General features: G+C 37.6%; 1 protein-coding gene across 3 annotated transcripts in view; it reads right to left on the reverse strand.

The window, feature by feature from the left end:
* Window positions 1–23,004, reverse strand: part of LOC133630716 (Fanconi anemia group A protein) — a 77,021-nt gene that overhangs the window by 28,930 nt on the left and 25,087 nt on the right. For 2 of the 3 annotated variants that reach the window (XM_062022395.1, XM_062022394.1), the window contains 14 exons: window positions 18,629–18,739; window positions 16,712–16,807; window positions 16,374–16,436; window positions 16,189–16,271; window positions 15,994–16,054; window positions 14,123–14,172; window positions 12,944–13,014; window positions 12,638–12,736; window positions 11,106–11,239; window positions 10,965–11,035; window positions 10,302–10,401; window positions 7,383–7,570; window positions 7,211–7,304; window positions 552–746 (listed from right to left, as the gene is read on the reverse strand). In XM_062022395.1, coding sequence (XP_061878379.1) covers window positions 552–746; window positions 7,211–7,304; window positions 7,383–7,570; window positions 10,302–10,401; window positions 10,965–11,035; window positions 11,106–11,239; window positions 12,638–12,736; window positions 12,944–13,014; window positions 14,123–14,172; window positions 15,994–16,054; window positions 16,189–16,271; window positions 16,374–16,436; window positions 16,712–16,807; window positions 18,629–18,739 — 1,416 coding nt within the window. The remainder of the gene's footprint in view (window positions 1–551; window positions 747–7,210; window positions 7,305–7,382; window positions 7,571–10,301; window positions 10,402–10,964; window positions 11,036–11,105; window positions 11,240–12,637; window positions 12,737–12,943; window positions 13,015–14,122; window positions 14,173–15,993; window positions 16,055–16,188; window positions 16,272–16,373; window positions 16,437–16,711; window positions 16,808–18,628; window positions 18,740–23,004) is intronic. The other variant, XM_062022396.1, reaches the window with a different exon arrangement.

Genomic DNA, 23,004 nt, shown 5'->3' on the forward strand with positions numbered 1-23,004 from the left:
TCCCCACTGAGAACAGATGCTGGCTTGACCACCACGCATATTTATTGAGCGGGACGTGAGCCGGACGTGACGTCATTTAAAACCAAGCAATACTGGGGACATCAAACATGCAACAGGTCAAGTTAAATATACATTATATTGTGAACTTAACACACTTACAGATGTTGCTTGAGCAAGAGATGAATTGAGAAGACCATGTAGAAGATGCTGCCTGTGCAATCTACTTACGGTTCAAAGCAAGTAACAGGGAAGTAACACTAACAAACGGAATACAGGCAATGATCAAATCGGACAACCATATGGTGCTGTTTTTACAAACAATAAGTCAAGCATACACAGCATTACACTGGGTCATAACAGTACTAAATGGTCATTTAGAATTAACGATGCACTGAGACTGTAGTAGGTTAAACACAAAGAGGTGAGGGAAAACTAAAAACCTTTTAAAAATATTTGTGTTGGTGTTAACATTGTCTTAGTTCAAATCAGTGCCATCAAATCTTGACAGAAGTTTAAAAACACCAATTAAGAACATTTGGAATGTGTCCTACCTGATATTGGGGTGCTTGTAGTAGCTGATTGAAAGCAGGATGTCTCCAAAGACACCAGGCTGTCTTTTTCCAATGGCTGCTGCTGTCTTTGGCATTGCTCCACAACCCAAAACTGTCCGTCTCCTGAATTCCAGCCTCTTTACTTCCAGCAGTCCTTCTAGCTTCAGGTAACAGTCTTGGGATAAGGTACTGAAGCTAGCAAGGTGTACAAATATAATGTTAGCGTTGTGGATACACGCATGAAAGGCTTTAAAAGGTAGCAGAAACTAGCAGAGGGTCTTAATTACTGAACTTAAATGTAGAATATATGTATAATATATATATTATTCATATATTATATATTTTATATATAATATATTGGCGACTTGTCCAGGGTGTACCCCACCTTCCGCCCAATTGTAGCGGAGATAGGCTCCAGCGCCCCCTGCGACCCCAAAGGGAATAAGCGGTAGAAAATGGATGGATGTATATTATTTATTTTTATTATGGTCTATTGTGAGCGAACTGTGGTGCAGAATTTCCCCTAGGGATCAATAAAGTACTTTCTCTTCTATTCTATTCTAAATTAGGGGTGACCAAACTACAGCTCGCGGGCAAATGCAACTCGCCAACCCTTTTCAAATGGCCCGCGTCAAAGTCTAAAACTAGATGGACTTTGGCCTGCACAAACATGTATTGTAATTAATTGTTCTGTACTTCCTAGTTTAAACACTAGATGGAACTATTATGGAGAGCATCTCCCACAGAAGTGATTCATATCATAGCAACTTTATTGATTAGAAGCCATTAACACTTAATTGTTCACTCTAACGAAAATAGCGGAGCTAAAAAGATGTAAGATTGCAAGTGAGTTCAGACAATTTCAGACCCGGTGGACAAATCATTACTTTTTCATTAAAAACAAGTGCGTTTGTTTAATTTGCAATGAAGGTGTGGCCGTGATGAAAAATTACAATGTAAGAGGACATTATGACACAAAACATCAGACCTTCACGTCCTACACTGGTGTTGAGCTGGAAGCAAAGGTTAAGCAATTGGCATCTAATTTGCTAACGCAGCAACAGTTTGTCTTCGTGCAAACTGTGCTCAACAAAATGCAACATTAGGCAGTTATGAGGTGGCTCAACTAATTGCCACACACGGACAACCTTTCTCAGATGGGAACTTCATCAAAGTCTCACGAAAGTCGTGGTAATAACGTGCCCGGAGAAAATGCACAATTTCAACAATGTCAGCGTGTCTAGAAATACAGTTGTGCGGCGAATTGAAGATTCGGCGGCTAATGTATTACATCAAGTGTCAGATAAAGCTTGTGCTTTTGATTCTTACTCAATTGCATCTAATGAGAGCACAGATGCCACAGACACTGCACAACTGCTGATTTGTTGGATGGAAGTTGATGACAACTTTTGCATTACGGAAGAACTGCTTGATGTTCAGAGTCTAAAGGGGGACAACAATCGGTAATGACATTTTTGAAGCAGTGTCAAATGTAATTGACCAAGCTGGACTTCAATGGAACAAGTTGTGTGGAATTACAACCGATGGGGATCCAGCAATGAGAGGAGAGTGCAGAAGAATGGCATCTATGATGTGCGCCAAGGTGAAGTTGAGTGAAGGTGCCGCTTTCAAAATGCACTGCATCATCCATCAAGAAGCCCTCTGTGCCAAGAAAGTGCATCTTGGCAATGTGATGAACACAGTGGTGAAAACTGTCAACATAATTCGGGCAAGAGTGCTCTAGCACAGAAAATTTCAAGCCTTCCTCTCTGCTATAAACACTGAATAGTGTGAATGTTGTCTATCTGTGATGAGGTGGCAACTTGTCAAGGGTGTACCCCGCCGTCCACCCAAATGCATCTAGGATAAGCTCCAGCACCCCCCACGACCCCAATCGGGACAAGGAAATGGATGGATGGGGATCTGCTCTACCATTCTGAAGTGTGCTGGCACGGTTTTAATCCCTGAGGTCACATGGGGACATGTTTTTTTTTTAAAAAGGACAGAGTGTGGATGAGCTCAGTGACCCTTCATAGTTGGCAGACCTGGCATTTTTAGTTGATCTCACTGATCACCTCAACACTCTGAACAAGAGACTACAAGGCAAAGAGCAGCTCATACCAGAGCTATATGCACTCATGCAAGCATTCAGCGCGAAGTGCATTTTCATTTGTTGCATGTTGTTTCATGCCCAGTTACCTAAATTCGATTAAAGGTCACTCTTATAATGTTATTAACCTTTTTTATTGTTTAGATTAGAATTTAAAACTCAATAGCAAATGTTTCGAATTTGCTTCTAAAATATTTTGTTTTCAGGCAAGTTTTTCTCCATATATATATATGTATGTGGTCTAAAATTGGAAAGGCACAGTGGTTTTCATAAAACCTTATCAATTGTGTTTCATGTGAGAAAATAAAGTGTTTTTTTGCAATTATAACATCATTATTATACATGCAAACACACACACATGTGTAATATATATATATATATATATATATATATATATATATATATATATATATATATATATATATATATATATATATATATATATATATATATATATATATATATATATATATATATATATATATATATATATATATATATATATATACACATATATACATTTTAGGGCTGTCAAGTGACAATTTTTTAAAATCTGATTTATTCAAACTCTTGAACTGTGATTAATCATGATCAATCACCAGTTATTTTTTGCATGAATAAATAATATTTGCTTAAGAAAATACCCAATATTTGGATACAAATGCAATTTGTAGTCCGAATGCCTCAAAACTTGGTGACAGTAAGTATAGTAGTATAAACCTATTTAATTGTTTAGAGTACAATTTAAAACTGTACTTTGCATGAGAATAGCAAATGTTTCAAATTAACCAATGTTTGCGTCTAAATATTTAGTTTTCAGGCAAGTTTTTCTCCTTTGTATGTGACCTAAAATTTGAAAAGCACAGAGGTGTTCATAAAACTTTATCATTTGTGTTCCATGTGAGAAAATAAAGTGTGAAATTTGCAATTATGTCATTATTTCCATATATGTATGTACTGTATATGTGTGTATATATATATATACACACCACCGTTCAAAAGTTTGGGGTCACATTAAAATGTCCTTATTTTTCAATGAAGATAACTTTAAACTAGTCTTAACTTTAAAGAAGTACACTCTATACATTGTTAATGTGGTAAATGACTATTCTAGCTGCAAATGTCTGTTGTTTGGTGCAATATCTACATAGGTGTATAGAGGCCCATTTCCAGCAACTATCACTCCAGTGTTCTAATGGTACAATGTGTTTGCTCATTGGCTCAGAAGGCTAATTGATGATTAGAAAACCCTTGTGCAATCATGTTCACACATCTGAAAACAGTTTAGCTCGTTACAGAAGCTACAAAACTGACCTTCCTTTGAGCAGATTGAGTTTCTAGAGCATCACATTTGTGGGGTCAATTAAACGCTCAAAATGGCCAGAAAAAGAGAACTTTCATCTGAAACGCGACAGTCTATTCTTGTTCTTAGAAATGAAGGATATTCCACAAAATTGTTTGGGTGACCCCAAACTTTTGAACGGTAGTGTATATATATATATATACACAGAGAAACACACATTTAAAGGCCTACTGAAATGAAATGTTCTTATTTAATAGGGGATAGCAGGTCCATTCTATGTGTCATACTTGATCATTTCGCGATATTGCCATATTTTTGCTGAAAGGATTTAGTAGAGAACATCGACGATAAAGTTCGCAACTTTTGGTCGCTGATAAAAAAGCCTTGCCTGTACCGGAAGTAGCGTGACGTCACAGGTTGTGGAGCGCCTCACATCTGCACATTGTTTACAATCATTCCCACCAGCAGCGAGAGCGATTTGGACCGAGAAAGCGACGATTACCCCATTAATTTGAGCGAGGATGAAAGATTTGTGGATGAGGAAAGTGAGAGTGAAGGATTAGAGGGCAGTGGAAGCTATTCAGATAGGGAAGATGCTGTGAGAGGCGGGTGGGACCTGATATTCAGCTGGGAATGACTAAAACAGTAAATAAACACAAGACATATATATACTCTATTAGCCACAACACAACCAGGCTTATATTTAATATGCCACAAATTAATCCGCATTACAAACACCTCCCCCCTCCCGTCCATATAACCCACCAATACAACTCAAACACCCGCACAACACACTCAATCCCACAGCCCAAAGTACCCTTCACCTCCGTAAAGTTCATACAGCACATATATTTCCCCAAAGTTACGTACGTGACATGCACATAGCGGCACGCACGTACGGGCAAGCGATCAAATGTTTGGAAGCCAAAGCTGTACTCACGGTAGCGCGTCTGCTATCCAACTCAAAGTCTTCCTGGTTGTGTTGCTGCAGCCAGCCGCTAATACACCGATCCCACCTACAGCTTTCTTCTTTGCTGTCTTCATTGTTCATTAAACAAATTGCAAAAGATTCACCAACACAGATGTCCAGAATACTGTGGAATTTTGCGATAAAAACAGACGACTTAATAGCTGGCCACAATGGTGTCCCAATATGTCCGCACAATCCGTGACGTCACGCGCAAACGTCATCATACCGAGTTGTTTTCAGCAGAATATTTTGCGGGAAATTTAAATATGCACTTTACTAATCTAACCCGGCCGTATTGGCATGTGTTGCAATGTTAAGATTTCATCATTGATATATAAACTATCAAACTGCGTGGTCGGTAGTAGTGGGTTTCAGTAGACCTTTAATGTTTGTCACTGCAATACTAACTAATTACCTCAGTTGTATCTAAAGTTCTGTTGGAACTTGTTTTGAAGGGCGCAGAGCACATTGCTGTATCTATCATCACACTGGCGTGTGACGTGATCACTGCCTGTGCAATGCTTCGTCAACCTTCTTGCGCTAAAAACTAACACTGTGATGAATATTTTTCCCTTTATATTATCGCGATAAAAATTTTCAATTAATCACATTCGTTAACACATTAACTTTGACAGCCCTAATATATATATATATATATATATATATATATATATATATATATATACATATATATATATATATAGAAATACATAAATATATACAAAACCCAAAACCAGTGAAGTTGGCACGTTGTGTAAATGGTAAATAAAAACAGAATACAATGATTTGCAAATCCTTTTCAACTTATATTCAATTGAATAGACTGCAAAGACAAGATATTTAATGTTCAAACTCAGAAACTTAATTTTTTTTTTTGCAAATAATCATTAACTTAGAATTTAATGGCAGCAACACATTGCAAAAAAGTTGGCAAAGGGGCATTTTTACCACTGTGTTACATGGCCTTTCCTTTTAACAACACTCAGTAAACGTTTGAGTACTGAGGAGACCAACTTTTGAAGCTTTTCAGGTGGAATTCTTTCCCCTTCTTGCTTGATGTACAGCTTAGGTTGTTCAACAGTCAGGGGTCTCCGATGCGGTATTTTAGGCTTCATAATGCGCCACACATTTTCAACGGGAGACAGGTCTGGACTACAGGCAGGCTAGTCTAATACCCGCACTCTTTAACTATGAAGCCACGCACACCCATCCATTTTCTACTGCTTGTCCCTTTCAGGGTCGCGTGGGGTGCTGGAGCCTATCCCTGCTGCAGTCGGGCGGAAGGCGGGGTATACTACCTACTCAGTGGCCTAGTGGTTAGAGTGTCCGCCCTGAGATCGGTAGGTTGTGAAACCTACCGTTCAAACCCCGTCTTGGCACTCAGCATCAAGGGTTGGAATTGGGGGTTAAATCACCAAAAATGATTCCCGGGCGTGGCTACCGCTCGCTGCTCACTGCTTTCCTAACCTCCCAGGGGGTGAACAAGGGGATGGGTCAAATGCAGAGGACAAATTTCACCACACCTAGTGTGTGTGTGACAATCATTGGTACTTTAACTTTACCCTGGACAAGTCGCCACCTCATCACAGGGCCAACACAGATAGAAAGACAACATTGACACTCACATTCATTCACTAGGGCCAATTTGGAGGTTGGAGGAAGCCAGAGTACCCGTAGGGAACCCACACAGACACGGGGAGAACATGCAAACTCCACACAGAAAGATCCAGAGCCCAGGATTGAACCCAAGACCTCTGTATTGTGAGGCGGGTCACACAAAAACAAACATAAAAGCATTGATGAAACCTTATCCCTATTTTGAAGATAGTGTAAGTGCTTAGGTGTAGTGTCGCTGGAGTATATCCTGTTGTGAATATTTGTTATTTACATGCATGATAGAAATATTTTTCGTGTGTGAGTATTTTATTCACCTGTATTGCACCCCAATATTTATGTTAAACCATCAGTGAGGACAGTCTTGTGCGTAACTACTGTCACGCCTATACCTTCCCTAAACTATCAGGTTCAAGCAAGACCAATAAGAATTGTCACTTACACCTACACTCTGGATTAATTAAAATTAAGCGGGTCATATACTTCAAATGACTTAGATATATACAGTATGTTCAATACAGTAAATCAAATTACTATCTACCTACCTGCAACTTAAGCCTGGGGAGTCGACGGCCAGACCATTTGTCAAAATACACCAGACAAGTGACATAAGGCCAATAATATTTTTAAACAACTAATTTTAAGAACTGAGGCATTGCTACCTTCTTGTAGAAGCTGCTGGGAATCAAGTCTTTCTGCGGCTGAGTCAACGAATCACCTCTACAGATCCCGTAGCTCACAGCAGCCATGCAGAATCTGCAAATTGACAAGCAAAATCTTTATTACCAACGTATTGACATCTGATTTTACCTCAGCAAAATATTTCAACCTCACCTGACACAAAACAGCATATTAGTTTGTGTGCTGCACACCAGCGCTGAGCTAAGGGCCTCTGAGATGGGTACTGGCTTGGCTGGGCACAGTGATGCCAGATGAACTAAAGGACTTTGCAACGTGGAAGCATGGAGGTGGACAGCAAAAGCTGCAAGACCCAGCAAGTGTGGGCCACTCAGCAAGGAGCCCTTTGGAAACAGGAGAACAACTAATCAGACTGATACTGTAGAGCAGTGGTCCCCAACCTTTTTGTAACTGCGGACCGGTTAACGCTTGAAAATGTGTCCCACGGACCGGGGGGGTGTTTAAAAAAAATTAAAATAAAATAATAATAAAGAGCTGGAAGAAGTGGCTGGGAAGAGGGAAGTCTATAGGCTTCACTGCTTAGGCTGCTGCCCCCGCGACCCGACCTCGGATAAGCGGAAGAAGATGGATGTATGGATGGATGCACACTGACACTTATCTTTCACTTTCACATTCCGTGTACGAAGCTGTGGGTCGCACCTCTAGCGCATTCGTGCATCTGGAATTACTCATTCGCAAGAAAACGTTTAATGAAAGACGGATTTTCATGTAGGAGGCATATTATGGTAATATACCTCCTACAAAAAAAAAAACGACATAGAAAAAACGCCAGCAGACACCAAAACGCATCAATTGAATTCATTTTATTCAATCCTATAAGTCACCCAGTAGCAACAAATTATAAAATGAAATTTCTGAATAGACAGTATGTCTAATAATTTAATTTCTGACCCTCCACCAAAATGTTGACACACACACTTAGGTCGGAGGATTCTCGTCTGTTTTTGCAGCGCGAGCACCGATCCTGCAGCCGTGTGTGGAACTACCAGTTTGCACGTCCTTCGGACACGTGTTAAATATAACGGCAAATAGTGATCGCAAAGCGGTGATGAGTGTTGATAAATCACATTGCGCATGCTGTATAATTATATTTGCATTGTCTCCTCCCAGTATTGTGGGGGTTTTGATGATCAGCATGTATTTTGAATATCAATGAAAACAGATGCAAAATGGATGGCACGCCTTATTCTGCTCACATAACAGACGCAATGCACATGTTTAGTAGATCAGCTTTGCATGTGTTATCAGGTTTGCACATGTTTTAATGCACGTAAATCTTTAGTAAATCAGACCCTCTGTCTCCCAGTTGGACTGGGAAGGTGTTTGGGATCCCCCGGGAAGAGCTGGACGAAGAAACCAGGGAGAGGGAATTTTAGGCTTTTCTGCTTAGGCTGCTGCCTCCGCAACCCAACCCGGAATAAGTGAAAAAAAGAGGGCTGGGTGGATGGATGCATATAATCTAAAAAAAAAAAATGTATGTGTGCATTTATTCTAAAAAGAGAAATGTGTGCATATAATGTAAAAAAAATAAATGTGTGCATTTAATCTAAATTTGGGCATTTAATAAAAAAAAATTAAAGTGTGCATTTAATCTACAAAAAATAAATGTGTGCATATGATCTAAATGTGTGCATGTCATCTAAAAATAGAAATGTGTATATTTAATCTAGAAAGAATAAATGTGTGCATATAATCTAAATGTGTGTATTTAATCTAAAATACAGAAATGTGTTCATATATCCAAATGTGTGCATTTAATCTAAAAATAAAGAAATGTGTCCATTTAATCTAAATGTGTGCATATAATCTAAAAGAAATGGTGTACATTCAACTCAAAAATAAATGTGTGCATGTAATCTAAATGTGTGCATATGAACTAAAAATGTAACATCTACATTTGATTTAAAAAAAAAACATGTGCATAAAATCTAAACGTGTTCATTTAATCTAAAAAAAAAAATGAGTTCATATAATCTAAAAAAAAAAATGTACATGTGCATTTAATGTACATTTGTGCATTTATTCTAAAAAATAAGTGTTCATTTAATCTACAAAAAAGAAATGCGTGCATATAATATAAGTGTGTTAATTTAATCCCGAAAGGGACAAGCGGTAGAAAATGGATGGATAATCTAAATGTTTGCATTTATTTAAAAAAAAAAAGGAAATGTGTGCATTTAATCTAAAAATAAAGATATGTGTGCATTTAATCTACAAAATAAATGTGTGCATTTAATTTTAAAAATAATTGTGCATATGATCTAAATCTTAAAAAATAAAAGTGTGCATATAATCTAAAAATAAAAATAAATGTGTGCATATAATCCAAGTGTGTGCATGTAATCTAAATAATCTAAAAAAGATATGTGTACATTTAATCTAAAAAAGAAATGTGCATATAATCCAATGTGTGCTTTTTATCTAAAAAATAAATGTTTGCAATTAATCAAAAATAAAGACTAAATGTGTGATTTGATCTAAAAAAGAAATGTGTGCAATTAATCTAAATAAAGACTAAATGTGTGCATTTAATCTAAAATAAAACATGTGGGCATACAATCTAAATGTGTGTATTTAATCTTAAAAAAATAAATGTATACATTTTGTCTGTCGCTGTGTTATAATCTATGTTAATGCTTTTATTATGAAGGTTTCTTTGCAATGAACAGGAAGTCACAATTGTGTACATGTTTTAAGGCTGTTATGCTGCTTTGTGATAAAAATAAAGTTGACAATAGTACAAGACATGTTGACATAAATCCATCCATTTTTCATATGCTCATAATACCATAATTTTTGATAGATGCAATAAATCAATAGGTTGTTCTCCAGTACGTGACTAAATGGAAGAACGTTTGCCAACATATACCATGACTTTGATTTGGCACCTGAATATCCACAATCATATTGTCCAATTCTCTTTTATCGTTCTTGCACTATGGGTTGTTTTAGTGAGAAACCTTGTTCTATTAAATTATGTTATTTTTAGAACATAACTACTAATAATTAGGCTTCTTTTGTCATAAAAATGTGTATGAGCAGACATTTGCACACCTGGTTATGGAGTAGATCCCAAAGTCTGTGTAGAAGGCAGGAGAGGAGCTGTATGTTACAAGTGAATACACTCACAAACCTGGAAGCCCACAGGATTTGTCTTAAAAAACAAACATAAACAGCACAAAAAAATTAAGTTATTTGTAAAATCAAAAAGGAATCCAACCCAGGGGTGTTCACACTTTCCTCAGCTAGAGTCACATACCAAAAAATCAAAAGCATGTTGAGCCAATTTTGGGATTTAATTTAAAATAAAATAAAGACAGGCAAAAAAACAAGTTATGGGTCCTATCCTGCTCAATCTAAGTTTTTTTTTTTTTTTTTAATGGAACCATAGAGTGGTAAGTTTATTTTAATGAAATACTCCTTAAATATCATGTCAATTTGCAATCTTCTCCTCTTGGATCAAATGCTCAGATATTCCAAAGGCCCACTTTGTATCAACATTTCAACTTCTTCTCATAGCATTGTTAATTTTTTATTTGTACTTCTACAATAAGACTCATAAAGGCCCATAAGAAAACGAGCTAGGGCTTGCAAATGACCCCTGGGACTCACTTCGGACACCCCTGATTTAATGCCCTCTACATTTGGTCAAAGTCAAGAAGACATAAATTAATTTCTTGACAAAACAACAAAAGCCTTTAAAAAAAGTTTTCTCACTTATTAGGGGATAGCACTTGGGAAGAATCTAAAATGCACTGGCAAAACCGTCTGAGAATCACATTGACAACCTGAAGATATGAAAGACAGAAGACCAGTTAATCACATATGAATAACATACTGCGTGAAAACTAACATTACCTTCATGTGGAGATCTGAAAACTGAGGTGTGTCTGTTTGAAGTTGGATGACTTCCTTTTCCAAGGCGTCAGTGGGTAGACCAGGAAAAATGAAGCCCAAAGTGTGAGAAACCTTGGACAATTGGGCTGACATGTCTGATGGAAGATACGGGAAACATTGAACAATAGAAATATTCTGCATGAAGTACTATTATGAGGCAAGTTGTAATTTTGAGGATTTGTCTTTTTATTGAACAATTCACTATTGTGCAGCAAATATCTGCGATTAGTCATCTTTTAGTACATTTTCTGTTTATACAAATGCTTTTGCTCTTGCTAAATAAAGGCTATATAGACAGTTAATCCAGAAAGCATTCACAGCGCATCACGTTTTCCACATTTTGTAATGTTCCAGTCTTATTCCAAAATGGAATAAATACATTTTTGTTCTCAAAATTCTACAGACAATACTCCACAGGGACAATGTGAAAATGTTTTTTTATTTTGCAAATGTTCTACCGCTGGTCCCTTGCGGGGTTGCGGGGGGTGCTGGAGCCTATCTCAGCTGTATTCGGGTGGAAGGCGGGGTACACCCTGGACAAGTCTGAGGGACACCACTAGAAACTATTTGTGGTTTTGATTTTGAGTGACTAAGGAAGTATTCTGTTCAGTTTGTTAGGTATGACTGGAACCAACTAAGGGCCATGTGAGCAGTATGTCATGGTCAAAAGTGTGAAATGCAGCAGAAAGGTCCACAAGGATGAGGAGCGAGGGAGAACCCGCATCTGATGACAGTAGTGCAGTTTTAGTGCTGTGGAACAGACTATAATTTTTTCATAGAGGTTGTTGAGTTTGAGGTGGTTCTGAAGGTGGGTGGCAACTGCTTTCAATTACTTTGGATATGAAAGGGAGACCGGAGCCTGTACTTTGACAGGATTTCGGGGTCAGGGGTGTTTTTCGTAAAATACTATATTCAGATCAGAATCAGAAATACTTCATTAATCCCCGAGGAGAAATTAAAATTTTCAGCACAATCCCATTCAAGAGCAGACAAACATTACAGGGAGCAGAACAGGATCACTGACGGGTCTGCCAACATTCCTTCCTGGGAACTCTGAAGAAACATTTATCCTTTTCGCGATTTGAACGGTTTGTACAGCCGAAAACAATGCAAACATAGGGCATTTTTCTTCGAAAAAGGCTAAATGGCATCCAGTACCCATTGAGAACAGGAGCTGGCTTGACCACCACACATATTTAATGAGACGAATGTGAGCCGGCCGTGAAGTCATTTAAATCCAAGCAATAGGGAATGTTTGAAGAACACAAACATATTGCTTGTTTTTTTTGTTTTTTTCTAAATTAGCCATTTGCGAAGTGAAAATTAAATATAACGTAGCCTTGCATTGACATTATATATCAAATAAAAATAAAAGTGAAAAAGTCGGGCTACTTAGTGTGTAATCTTTGTCATGTATTTTGCACAGAGAGAGTTGAGTTTGTTGAGTTTTGTCGGTCCCACAAGGTGTTCTTAGCTTAGTAGGATGGACCTACCTCCTTCACTTCCATCAACAACATGCTCCACCAGCTCCTGCAGCTGAACTTCTAGGAGCTGCAAAGGATGGTCGTGGTTGTCCACATGCACTGCATTCCCTGGGAGTGTAAATGTTAAGTTCAGAGTACAACCCTGTTCTTACATAAAGTATGTGTATGTATAGAAAGAGAAGAGAAATTGCCATGTCAAACAAGACATTCACGACTTTTTAACTCACGGAATGCATTTACATAATTATAATTAACTGTTTTTTTATCCACCAATGTGTTGTAAGAAGTAATACACTTAAAAAAAAAGATACCCACCCTCTTGCTGTCTTAGTCTCTGGCAGGAGTCCACATATGCTGAATATTGGGCAGCAGGAATCTTATTTGCCCTAAATATAGAAAAGAAAAATAGTACAATTTTCTCATAGATCATCAATGCTATTTCTAAAACATGACACACATCTTAACTCCTTAAGATCCCAGAATTGTGTTCGGCTAAAGTGTCTAAAAAGTATCCAAAGTAAAAGTAAAGCAGTCAATGAATCATTTAGGGTAGAAACATGGTTTTGAGTTCTTTTGAAAGGTAACAAGCTGAATTTTTAAGTATCTAAGTAGTACTACTGACACTGACAAAAACAAGTTTTAATACACTGAAAAATAAGGATTTGTTTTAAGTTAGCTTACATATTTTTTTCAGAAATGTGCCTTCAAAATAACTACCATACTTTGGAGATATGGACTGGAAACAAATTTGGTTCATAAATAGAGTCCTTAGCTAATCCTTTTTCATCTACAAACATGTAATATTTTACACAGAGTTCCAATGTTACTATCAGGCATTCAAAAGGTGTTCCATAGAACAAATATTAACACTACTCTTTGAAATAATGTGTTTTTTACCTTCAGAAGAATATATTGTGAAAAAAAGATGTTTCATTGTTATGCAACATTGCCCAGGTTTAATGAAATGGTGTATTAGGTCAATCTCACAATGATAAGCTTTCCATTGACGTAAAACATCCAAAGACACCGCGTAGGGGGGATGGCATTATGGAAAAAGGCAAGGGGTTAAACCAGTCACCAGGTTGTTTTTCACAAAATGACTGCCTGATCAATCAATGTCTAGTGGTATAACACTCAGTGTTTTGTAATTTGAGACAGGTTGTAAAGTGTTCAGTAAAAAGTTGAAATAACCTTTCAATGAAACAGTTGAATTTAGGACTCTTCTTTTCAGGTTACCAACTCCATAATTTGGAAATAGAATTTTGGAGAAAGGCTAATTTTTATGAGTAGATACATTTAATGAATATCAACTGAATACAGTCCACATGTTGAAAGCCATTGTTTATGCTGTTGTTTGTTACACCTAGTTTAGATCCGCCTGCACAGTTTCTGTTGGAACACAGGTGAGCTAACACATTTATGAATGTTGACAAACTACAAAACATTTCATAAAATTGTGGTAAAAAAAAAAAATGTGAAAAGCATTTTACTCACTTTTTTAGGGCCTCGATGAAACTCATCTGAGCATCTGCTTTCACAGGAAGCTAAAAATAAAATCTGAAGTCAAATACGCATTATTCTACTATAATTATTCCATATAATTTCTGAACAATTGATGATGCAAAATTACAAGTAAGCAACGCTTATTATTGGGTAAAGTAGCCAAGCAATGATTTAGTAAGCTAAGGAGAACGTTTAAAATCGAATAAAGTGATGAAGTTATCTTCAAGCTATAGAATGTGATGGTATGCACTATAGAGGTGGGAATCTTTGGGCACATTACGATTCGAGTACAGTTCAGGAACTACAATTCGATTAACAACAGATTATTGATGCATCTTTAACTTATGTATATCGATGCCGTTTTACATTTCTTTTCGTTTCACTAAATAAGCGTTCATCCCTTCCAACTTCAAAAAAGCAATTCATTTGGAATAAGAAACGATTAAAGTAATTCCCACATTTATCAAATTAATGTAAATGTGTGCAAAACTGGACCATAAGTGCCAGATAGTAAAGGAGCTGGTCGGATCTTTCGGTGAGGTGGCTCGCTGCAGTCAGCCAATTTTTAGAACGGTCTGCATTACTTTATTTACAAAAATAAATCTATTGTCGATTATTGATGTTTACTAATCGATTCTATGATAGTTAATGTCCGAATTGCGATGCATCTAAAAATCTATTATTTCCCCCACCTCTAATGCACTCGTGTGCAAAAGTCTTAGGTCAACGATAACTTGCATGATTTTTAATGTTGTCATGTTAATAAATAAGTTTAATAAGTTGAGGATGTGCCCCGCCTCTTGCCAGGAGTCAGCTAGGATAGGCTCCAGCTAACCCGCAAACCTAGTGAAGATAAGGTATCGAAAATGTATGGCTTTTTCCACTGAAATCATTTTTAAATTAATCAACGTAAAAATACAAAACCAAATTTTTCTGGGGATAAGATAGTGAATACAGTAAGTATATTTATTAGGGCTGTCAAGTTAACACACTATAACGCATGCCATTAATCACAAAAACATATCGCTTTAAACATGTAGATATGCAAATTATTCATGCAATTTATTTTGAGCTCACATGCTTAACAGTAGATGGTTAACCGAAAGGTGCGTTATTATACGGTCAGTGATCAGATCAATGCATACCTCAGTGCAAAGCAACATTTCACTTCAAAATAAACCCTGAGTGGACTTTAGATACAACTATTAGCAGGTTTTAAACAAATAAATAACATGCATTCAAGTAAAACATTACAAAAAAGTCCCTCTCTGACATTCTAATAATAAAATTGCACTTCTTTCACAACACTGTTTTTATATAAAAGTTAATATAAATTATACAAGCATGTAATTAATTGTGGTTAAACACAATCAAAATTCTAAAGTGTGATTAATATGATTAAAGAAAATCATCCTTTGACAGCACTAATATATAGGGGTGTGACGATTAAGGATGCATTCAGATTGCCTGTACTTTTTGGTGCCAATTCTAATTGGCTCGGTACATTAAGATACTGGTTAAATGATACAGCTATCGATATTTATCGGTAGCCTGTAGCCTAGCATGTTTAGCTTTTTCTAAATGACTTGACTAAAATATAAAAAAACCATCAACCTTCTGTGTTTATTGGAGGACATTTAGATGTTAACTGGCTGTCTAGCTTTGCACACTTAAACACGCTCGCTGCAGGACTACTTGTATCGGACATTATATCACACATTTAAAATGCAAGCACGTATAATCCCATACTTGATGATGAATTGAAAATATTGGACCCATATCCCATGTCAATATAATACAAAGTAAGGTACAGTTAGACACAAAGTCTGGTGTCAACATTATTTGAAGTTGATGAGACTTACCACTTTTGGCTTTAGCAGAGTAGGAAGGAACCTCGTGAGGAAATATGACCGACGGAAAATACTGGAAAAGGAAACAATTCTTAATCACTGTGTTATATCAAAAGTATATAGTTGTTAAATTACTGAAATAACTGGTATACAGCAAGGCAATTACAACTAATATATTTGGGAAAGTGGCTTGTATTGTTAAAATACCTGGCCTCCATGACTGTGGCAGAGAGTCTCCCTGTATTCTCAAAAAGAGATACAGCTTTATCTACATCCTGGACAGCCTGGCACTATGACCCACACACAAACAAAAACATGATCTGATACATACAAGTTCATAATCTTGTTTTCATTACTATTCTATCATACAACTAAATGTCACTATACTGTACCTGCACCGGTGCAGCTTCAGCACCAGAAACGTCTCCATAAAGACCCATCTCCTCCACTGACTCCTGCAAAAGATGAGCAATTTGAGATTTCGACTGTAACAAATAAAACTAATAAAAATAGTCACTATAAATGTGATTGTATAATAGTAAATATCCTTTCTGAAAGCCAAGACATCCATTTATTTTTTTAATAATCATAATAATGATAACAATGGATTAGATTTATAAGCGCTTTTTTACACTCAAAGCGCTTTAAAGTGAGAACTGAGAAGCCATCTTTCATTTAGTGCACATTCGCAATTGGCGGTGGTAAACTACATTTGTAGCCATCTTGTTACCTTGAGGTCAGCCAGTCTGGTCTTAGCCAGGGAAACATACTCCATCAGGAGGCTGCGGTATTTCACAGGTACATATGGGGGATGGAGGATGTGGACCTAGCAGATGGAAATGTGGACAGTAGGGTAAGTAACTTTTTTTGTGCTGAGTAAAGTGACAGGTTTTGCCAAGTATATACCAAGAAATGACTGCATTGCTTTTGTGTAAAGGTTTTTCTTGTTCATGTAAAAAAAAAAATTGTACAGTAATTAGTGCCACAACCATTGTATGTTATGTATCACCTACAAACGCACTCAAAGGAATGAATGTCATAATCATTTTAAGCACTTAATGATTTGTTTGAACAGTTCCTTGTTTTACAATTGCAGTGATTTTTAAAAACAAGCATCAATTTATGGGGCTGTCTTTAACCAAGGATTTTCATAGTCAAATCTGATTCGTTAGATTTAGCCCATAGTTGACTATGAGTCAAATCTAAAGCATTTTCTTAGAAATAAATAGATGATGATATGTAGTAGTGTATACTGACTGGTCACTAGGTGTCAGTAATGTACTGGATGTGCTCTAGGACTTGTCTTATTGAATTTCCCAAAGTTAATAAATATAATCATAAAGGAATACTGTCTTTCATTCATGTGAACAAAACAAATATTTTGTTTATGCCTTTTTCCACCTCAAAAACGGCTTAGCGACAGTGCAAACCACAGTAAGTGAGGTTCTCGGCTCTGCATGGCCTAGCACCAAGAGGACATATCCCACGTGATTAAATAGAGAAAGTAAAAACCATAACATAGATTCAGTATGCAAACTAGTGAAAGGACCATCATTACCTTTGCAATATAAGCGCTACACCTCCGGGCAGACCGCAGGGTTTGACTTGCAAGAGGTGTGCCACGGCATGGCGTGCTTCGTGTCTGACAACAGTGAGTCCCGACAAGCCTCAATCATATCCCCCATGTAGAAATCAATCAATCAATCAATCAAAGTTTATTTATATAGCCCTAAATCACGAGTGTCTCAAAAGGGCTGCACAAGCCACAACGACATCCATCTCAGATCCCACATCAGGGCAAGAAAAAACTCAACCCAATGGGATACAATGAGAAATCTTGGAGGGGACCGCAGATGTGGGGACCCCCGCCCCCTGGGCGACCGGTGCAATGGATGTCGAGTGGGTCTAGTTAATAGTGTGAGAGTCCAGTCCATAGTGGTCCCAGCAGGGGATCATCTTGAGTGGAAAGAAAGTTCCTCCCAGCACTCTTTGTAAAATGTTATTGTGTGCATTATATAATGCCAGGCGTAAGGGCTAGACCAGAATACGGCTACTGACATCACACCAAAGAAGCAGCGCCCCGCAGCAGCGATTGGCATTGTGACAGCCAAAATTGTAAGCAGATAAGAATGATCATTTATTCTCTAAAAACTATTTGTCTGCACAAAAGAGTATTTTACTAATATCTAAAGAAGACATGATGAACGCAAATCAATTTATCACCCCAACACACCTGCTGTTGGCGGGGGGCCTTAGCATGTATTACCTGCGCCTCCATCTTACGCAGAGGGCAGCGGGGTTTAATATCAGACGAGTCGGCTGTGAGGTTTATTGTCGAATCAGACTCCTCTGAATCGAATCGTCAAATCTTTGACTATTTGAAGACAGTCCTATCAATTTATAAATACATGTATTTTAACTGATTGGTTTCCTGACATCCACCAGGCTTTTAAGAATAGTCCACAAACATTTTCCAGGGTCTTTGAGAAGGAGCCTAATGTAAGCCTGTTTGAACTGTTTTGATACTGTTCTTACCAGAACAGTATCACTCAGTTACTTCTGCATCCTGATATGCTTTTCTGAATGCTATTTTTTCAATATGAAACAAATATTGGTAGTGTTATCAGTTGCAGTAGTAAAAGGTTACCTTGAGGTACTGTGGGGGTTCAAAGGGCACCAAGTCAGACAGGAATTTGAGCAAGAACACCAAAGATTTCTTGCTGGTTGCGTGGAAACCACTGGCCCCACCAAAACACTCCTGCAACAAGGACATTTATCAAAAAAGGCAATACTGGAATTCTTTATTTTTTTCTATAAACACCAAAGTATTATTGTTTTCACGCCCATAATCACTTGGGATAGACTCCAGCCCACATCTTAAGAGTTGATGTACTACATGAAACAGAACTTTTACTGTTAATTGGAGCTACAGTATTTATTTACAGGTGCATTTCAATTCATTAGAATATCATGCAAAAGTATAGTAGTAGTTCAGTAGTTCATTTCAGACAGAAACAATTTAAAGGCTCAGGAAGCTTTTGCAGTCCATAAAATCTAACTTTTTCATAATACAGTATTCCAATTTCATGACATACTGAATTAGTTTTTTCATTTTATGTAAAGTATAATAATCCTCTATATTATTAAAAAATACATTCTTATACATACTATATATATATATATATATATAAAAAAAATAAAAAATAAAAAAAATATTTTTTAAAAATGAGAATAGATTCTGAATCGTACAACGCGAGAATCGCGATTACCCTAATATATATATATATATATATATATATTATATATATTATATATTATACAACGCGAGAATCGCGATTACCCTAATATATATATATATATATATATATATATATATATATATATATATATATATATATATATATATATATATATATATATATATATATATATATTAGGGTAATCGCGATTCTCGCATTGTACGATTCAGAATCTATTCTCATTTTTAAAAAATATATATATTTTTTTTTAATTATTATTATTTTTATTTATTTTTTAATTAATCAATCCAACAAAACAATACACAGCAATACCATAACAATGCAATCCAATTCCAAAACCAAACCCGACCCAGCAACACTCAGAACTGCAATAAACAGAGCAATTGAGAGGAGACACAAACACAACACAGAACAAACCAAAAGTAGTGAAACAAAAATGAATATTATCAACAACAGTATCAATATTAGTTACAATTTCAACATAGCAGTGATTAGAAATCCCTCATTGACATTATCATTAGACTGAAAGGATTTAGTAGAGATTTAGTAGAGAACATCGACGATAAAGTTCGCAACTTTTGGCCGCTGATAAAAAAGCCTTGCCTGTACCGGAAGTAGCGTGACGTCACAGGTTGAAAGGCTTCTCACATTTCCCCATTGTTTACACCAGCAGCGAGAGCGATTCGGACCGAGAAAGCGACGATTACCCCATTGATTTGAGCCAGGATGAAAGATTCGTGGATGAGGAACGTGAGAGTGAAGGACTAGAGTGCAGTGCAGGACGCATCTTTTTTCGCTCTGACCGTAACTTAGGTACAAGCTGGCTCATTGGAATCCACACTCTCTCCTTTTTCTATTGTGGATCACGGATTTGTATTTTAAACCACCTCGGATACTATATCCTCTTGAAAATGAGAGTCGAGAACGCGGAATGGACATTCACAGTGACTTTTATCTCCACGACAATACATTTGGCGAAGCACTTTGGCTACGGAGCTAACGTGATAGCATCGGGCTTAACCGCAGATAGAAACAAAATAAATAAACCCCTGACTGGAAGGATAGACAGGAAATCAACAATACTATTAAACCATGGACCTGTAAATACACGGTTAATGCTTTCCAGCCTGGCGAAGCTTAACAATGCTGTTGCTAACGACGCCATTGAAGCTAACTTAGCAACGGGACTTCACAGAGCTATGCTAAAAAAATTAGCTATCCACCTATGCCAGCTAGCCCTCATCTGCTCATCAACACCCGTGCTCACCTGCGTTCCAGCGATCGACGGAGCGACGAAGGACTTCACCCGATCATCCGTGCGGTCGGCGGCCAGCGTCGGATAGCGCGTCCTCCTGGTTGTGTTGCTGCAGCCAGCCGCTAATACACCGATCCCACCTACAACTTTCTTCTTTGCAGTCTTCATTGTTCATTAAACAAATTGCAAAAGATTCACCAACACAGATGTCCAGAATACTGTGGAATTTTGCGATGAAAACCGAGCTTTTTGTATCGGATACAATGTGTCCAGATACTTCCGTTTCAACGATTGACGTCACGCGCATACGTCATCATACATAGACGTTTTCAACCGGAAGTTTAGCGGGAAATTTAAAATTGCACTCTATAAGTTAACCCGGCCGTATTGGCATGTGTTGCAATGTTAAGATTTCATCATTGATATATAAACTATCAGACTGCGTGGTCGGTAGTAGTGGGTTTCAGTAGGCCTTTAATGTTCTCAAAAAACTTATACACACACTGAAATCTTTTAACAAAGCTTATAAACACTGGTTCGTTCCCAATTGTGACCATGTCGAAGTATCCTTGAGCAAGATACTGAACCCTCAGTTGCTCCTGATGCTGTGTCATCAAAAGGTGTAAGAGGTAATAGTGTCAAAGAGCTTTGAGTACCTTGAAGGTAGAAAAACGCTATAAAAATATAATCCATTTTCACACACACGCACCACATACTTCCCTTCGCAGATGAAACATTAAATATTGTTCTGGCTACTGAAGAACCGTATTATTTTTATTTGAAAGTTTTAATAATTTGTAAAGGTTTTGTAAAGGCGTCACTTCCAGTTTACGTGATGTCACATGAGTTCAGTTCCCGTTAGACGTTAGATCATTGTACATCACCCCTTTCTGAGAGAGCACAGCCTGTAGGTTCAATGTGCACAGTTAAATAGCTTAGTTGTTAAGACAGCAATGTGTTTAGCTCGCTAGCTGCCAGCTACCAATTAGCATTGCTAGCCAGCAAGCTAGCTGCTAGCTAGTGATCAGTGTGCTAGCTGCTTCTCTAGGAAATGAACAGTATCACTGTGCCATGAATTTATTAAAGTTTTGTAATCAATTACAGTTTTATAATAATAACATTTTAAAACGGTAACACCAACCGTTGTGAATTTTACTGTGGTTTTTATCATCAATACCGGTAATGGTTACATCCAAGCATATTTTACTGTGTACGGTGGTACCATGGTTAACATTACAAATCCATTCCAAAAGGTCGGACGAAAACCGAATCTTACAAATGCATAAGCAGTTTTTTCCAAAAGGTCGGACGAAAACCGAATCTTACAAATGCATAAGCAGTTTTTTCCATAAGAAATATTAATCTGTTCCATATACCTACAAATATTAAAAAGTTAAAGTTAAAGTACCAATGATTGTCACACACACACTAGGTGTGGTGAAATTTGTCCTCTGCATTTGACCCATCCCCTTGATCACCCCCTGGGAGGTGAGGGGAGCAGTGGGCAGCAGCATAGCAGCGCCCGGGAATCATTTTTGGTGATTTAACCCCCAATTCCAACCCTTGATGCTGAGTGCCAAGCAGGGAGGTAATGGGTCCCATTTTTATAGTCTTTGGTATGACCCGGCCGGGGTTTGAACTCACAACCTACCGATCTCAGGGCGGACACTCTAACCACTAGGCCAGGGGTCGGCAACCTCTACCACTTAAAGAGCCATTTTGGCAAGTTTCACAAATTAAAGAAAATAATGGGAGCCACAAAACAAATTTTTAAATTTAAAATGAAAAACACAGCATGCAGAGCTTAAATTGCTTTGTGCTATGTTAACCAGGGGTCTCAGACACACACACCGGTACGCACTTTAACATGGAAATTTGATGTTAGTGCGGCCCGCGAGTTTTGAATGAATGGCGCTTGATAGCGCTTGATAGCGTCATACTTGCCAATCCTCTCACTAATTCTGGGAGACTCCCGAATATCAGGGCGTGATGGTACTGCTTTTGGCGCCCTCTGCAGTATGCCCAAACAGCGTACCTGTTCGACCACATGTAGAATGCAGCTTCAGCTTGATCACGTAAGTGACAGCAAGGCGTACTACTTCAACAGCCACACAGCTTACACTGACGGTAGCCGTACAAAAACAACTTTAACACTGTTACGTTACAAATATGCGCCACACTTTGAACCCACACCAAAAAAGAATGACAAACACATTTCTGGAGAACATCTGCACTGTAACACAACATAAACACAACACAACAAATACCCAGAATCCCATGCAGCCCTAACTCTTCCGCTCAACCGACGCACGGAGGGGGGAGGGTTGATGTGTGGGGGAGTTGGTGGTAGCTGGGGTGTATAATCTAGACCGGAAGAGTTAGGGCTGCATGGGATTCTGGGTATTGGTTGTGTTGTGTTACACTACCGTCAGTGTAAGCTGTGTGGCTGATGAGTAAGTATGCTTTGCTGTCTCCTACGTGTGCAAGTAAAAGCTACATACAACATGT

The sequence above is a fragment of the Entelurus aequoreus genome, linkage group LG16 (assembly GCF_033978785.1).
Source record: "Entelurus aequoreus isolate RoL-2023_Sb linkage group LG16, RoL_Eaeq_v1.1, whole genome shotgun sequence".
NCBI classification, from domain to species: Eukaryota; Metazoa; Chordata; class Actinopteri; order Syngnathiformes; family Syngnathidae; genus Entelurus; species Entelurus aequoreus.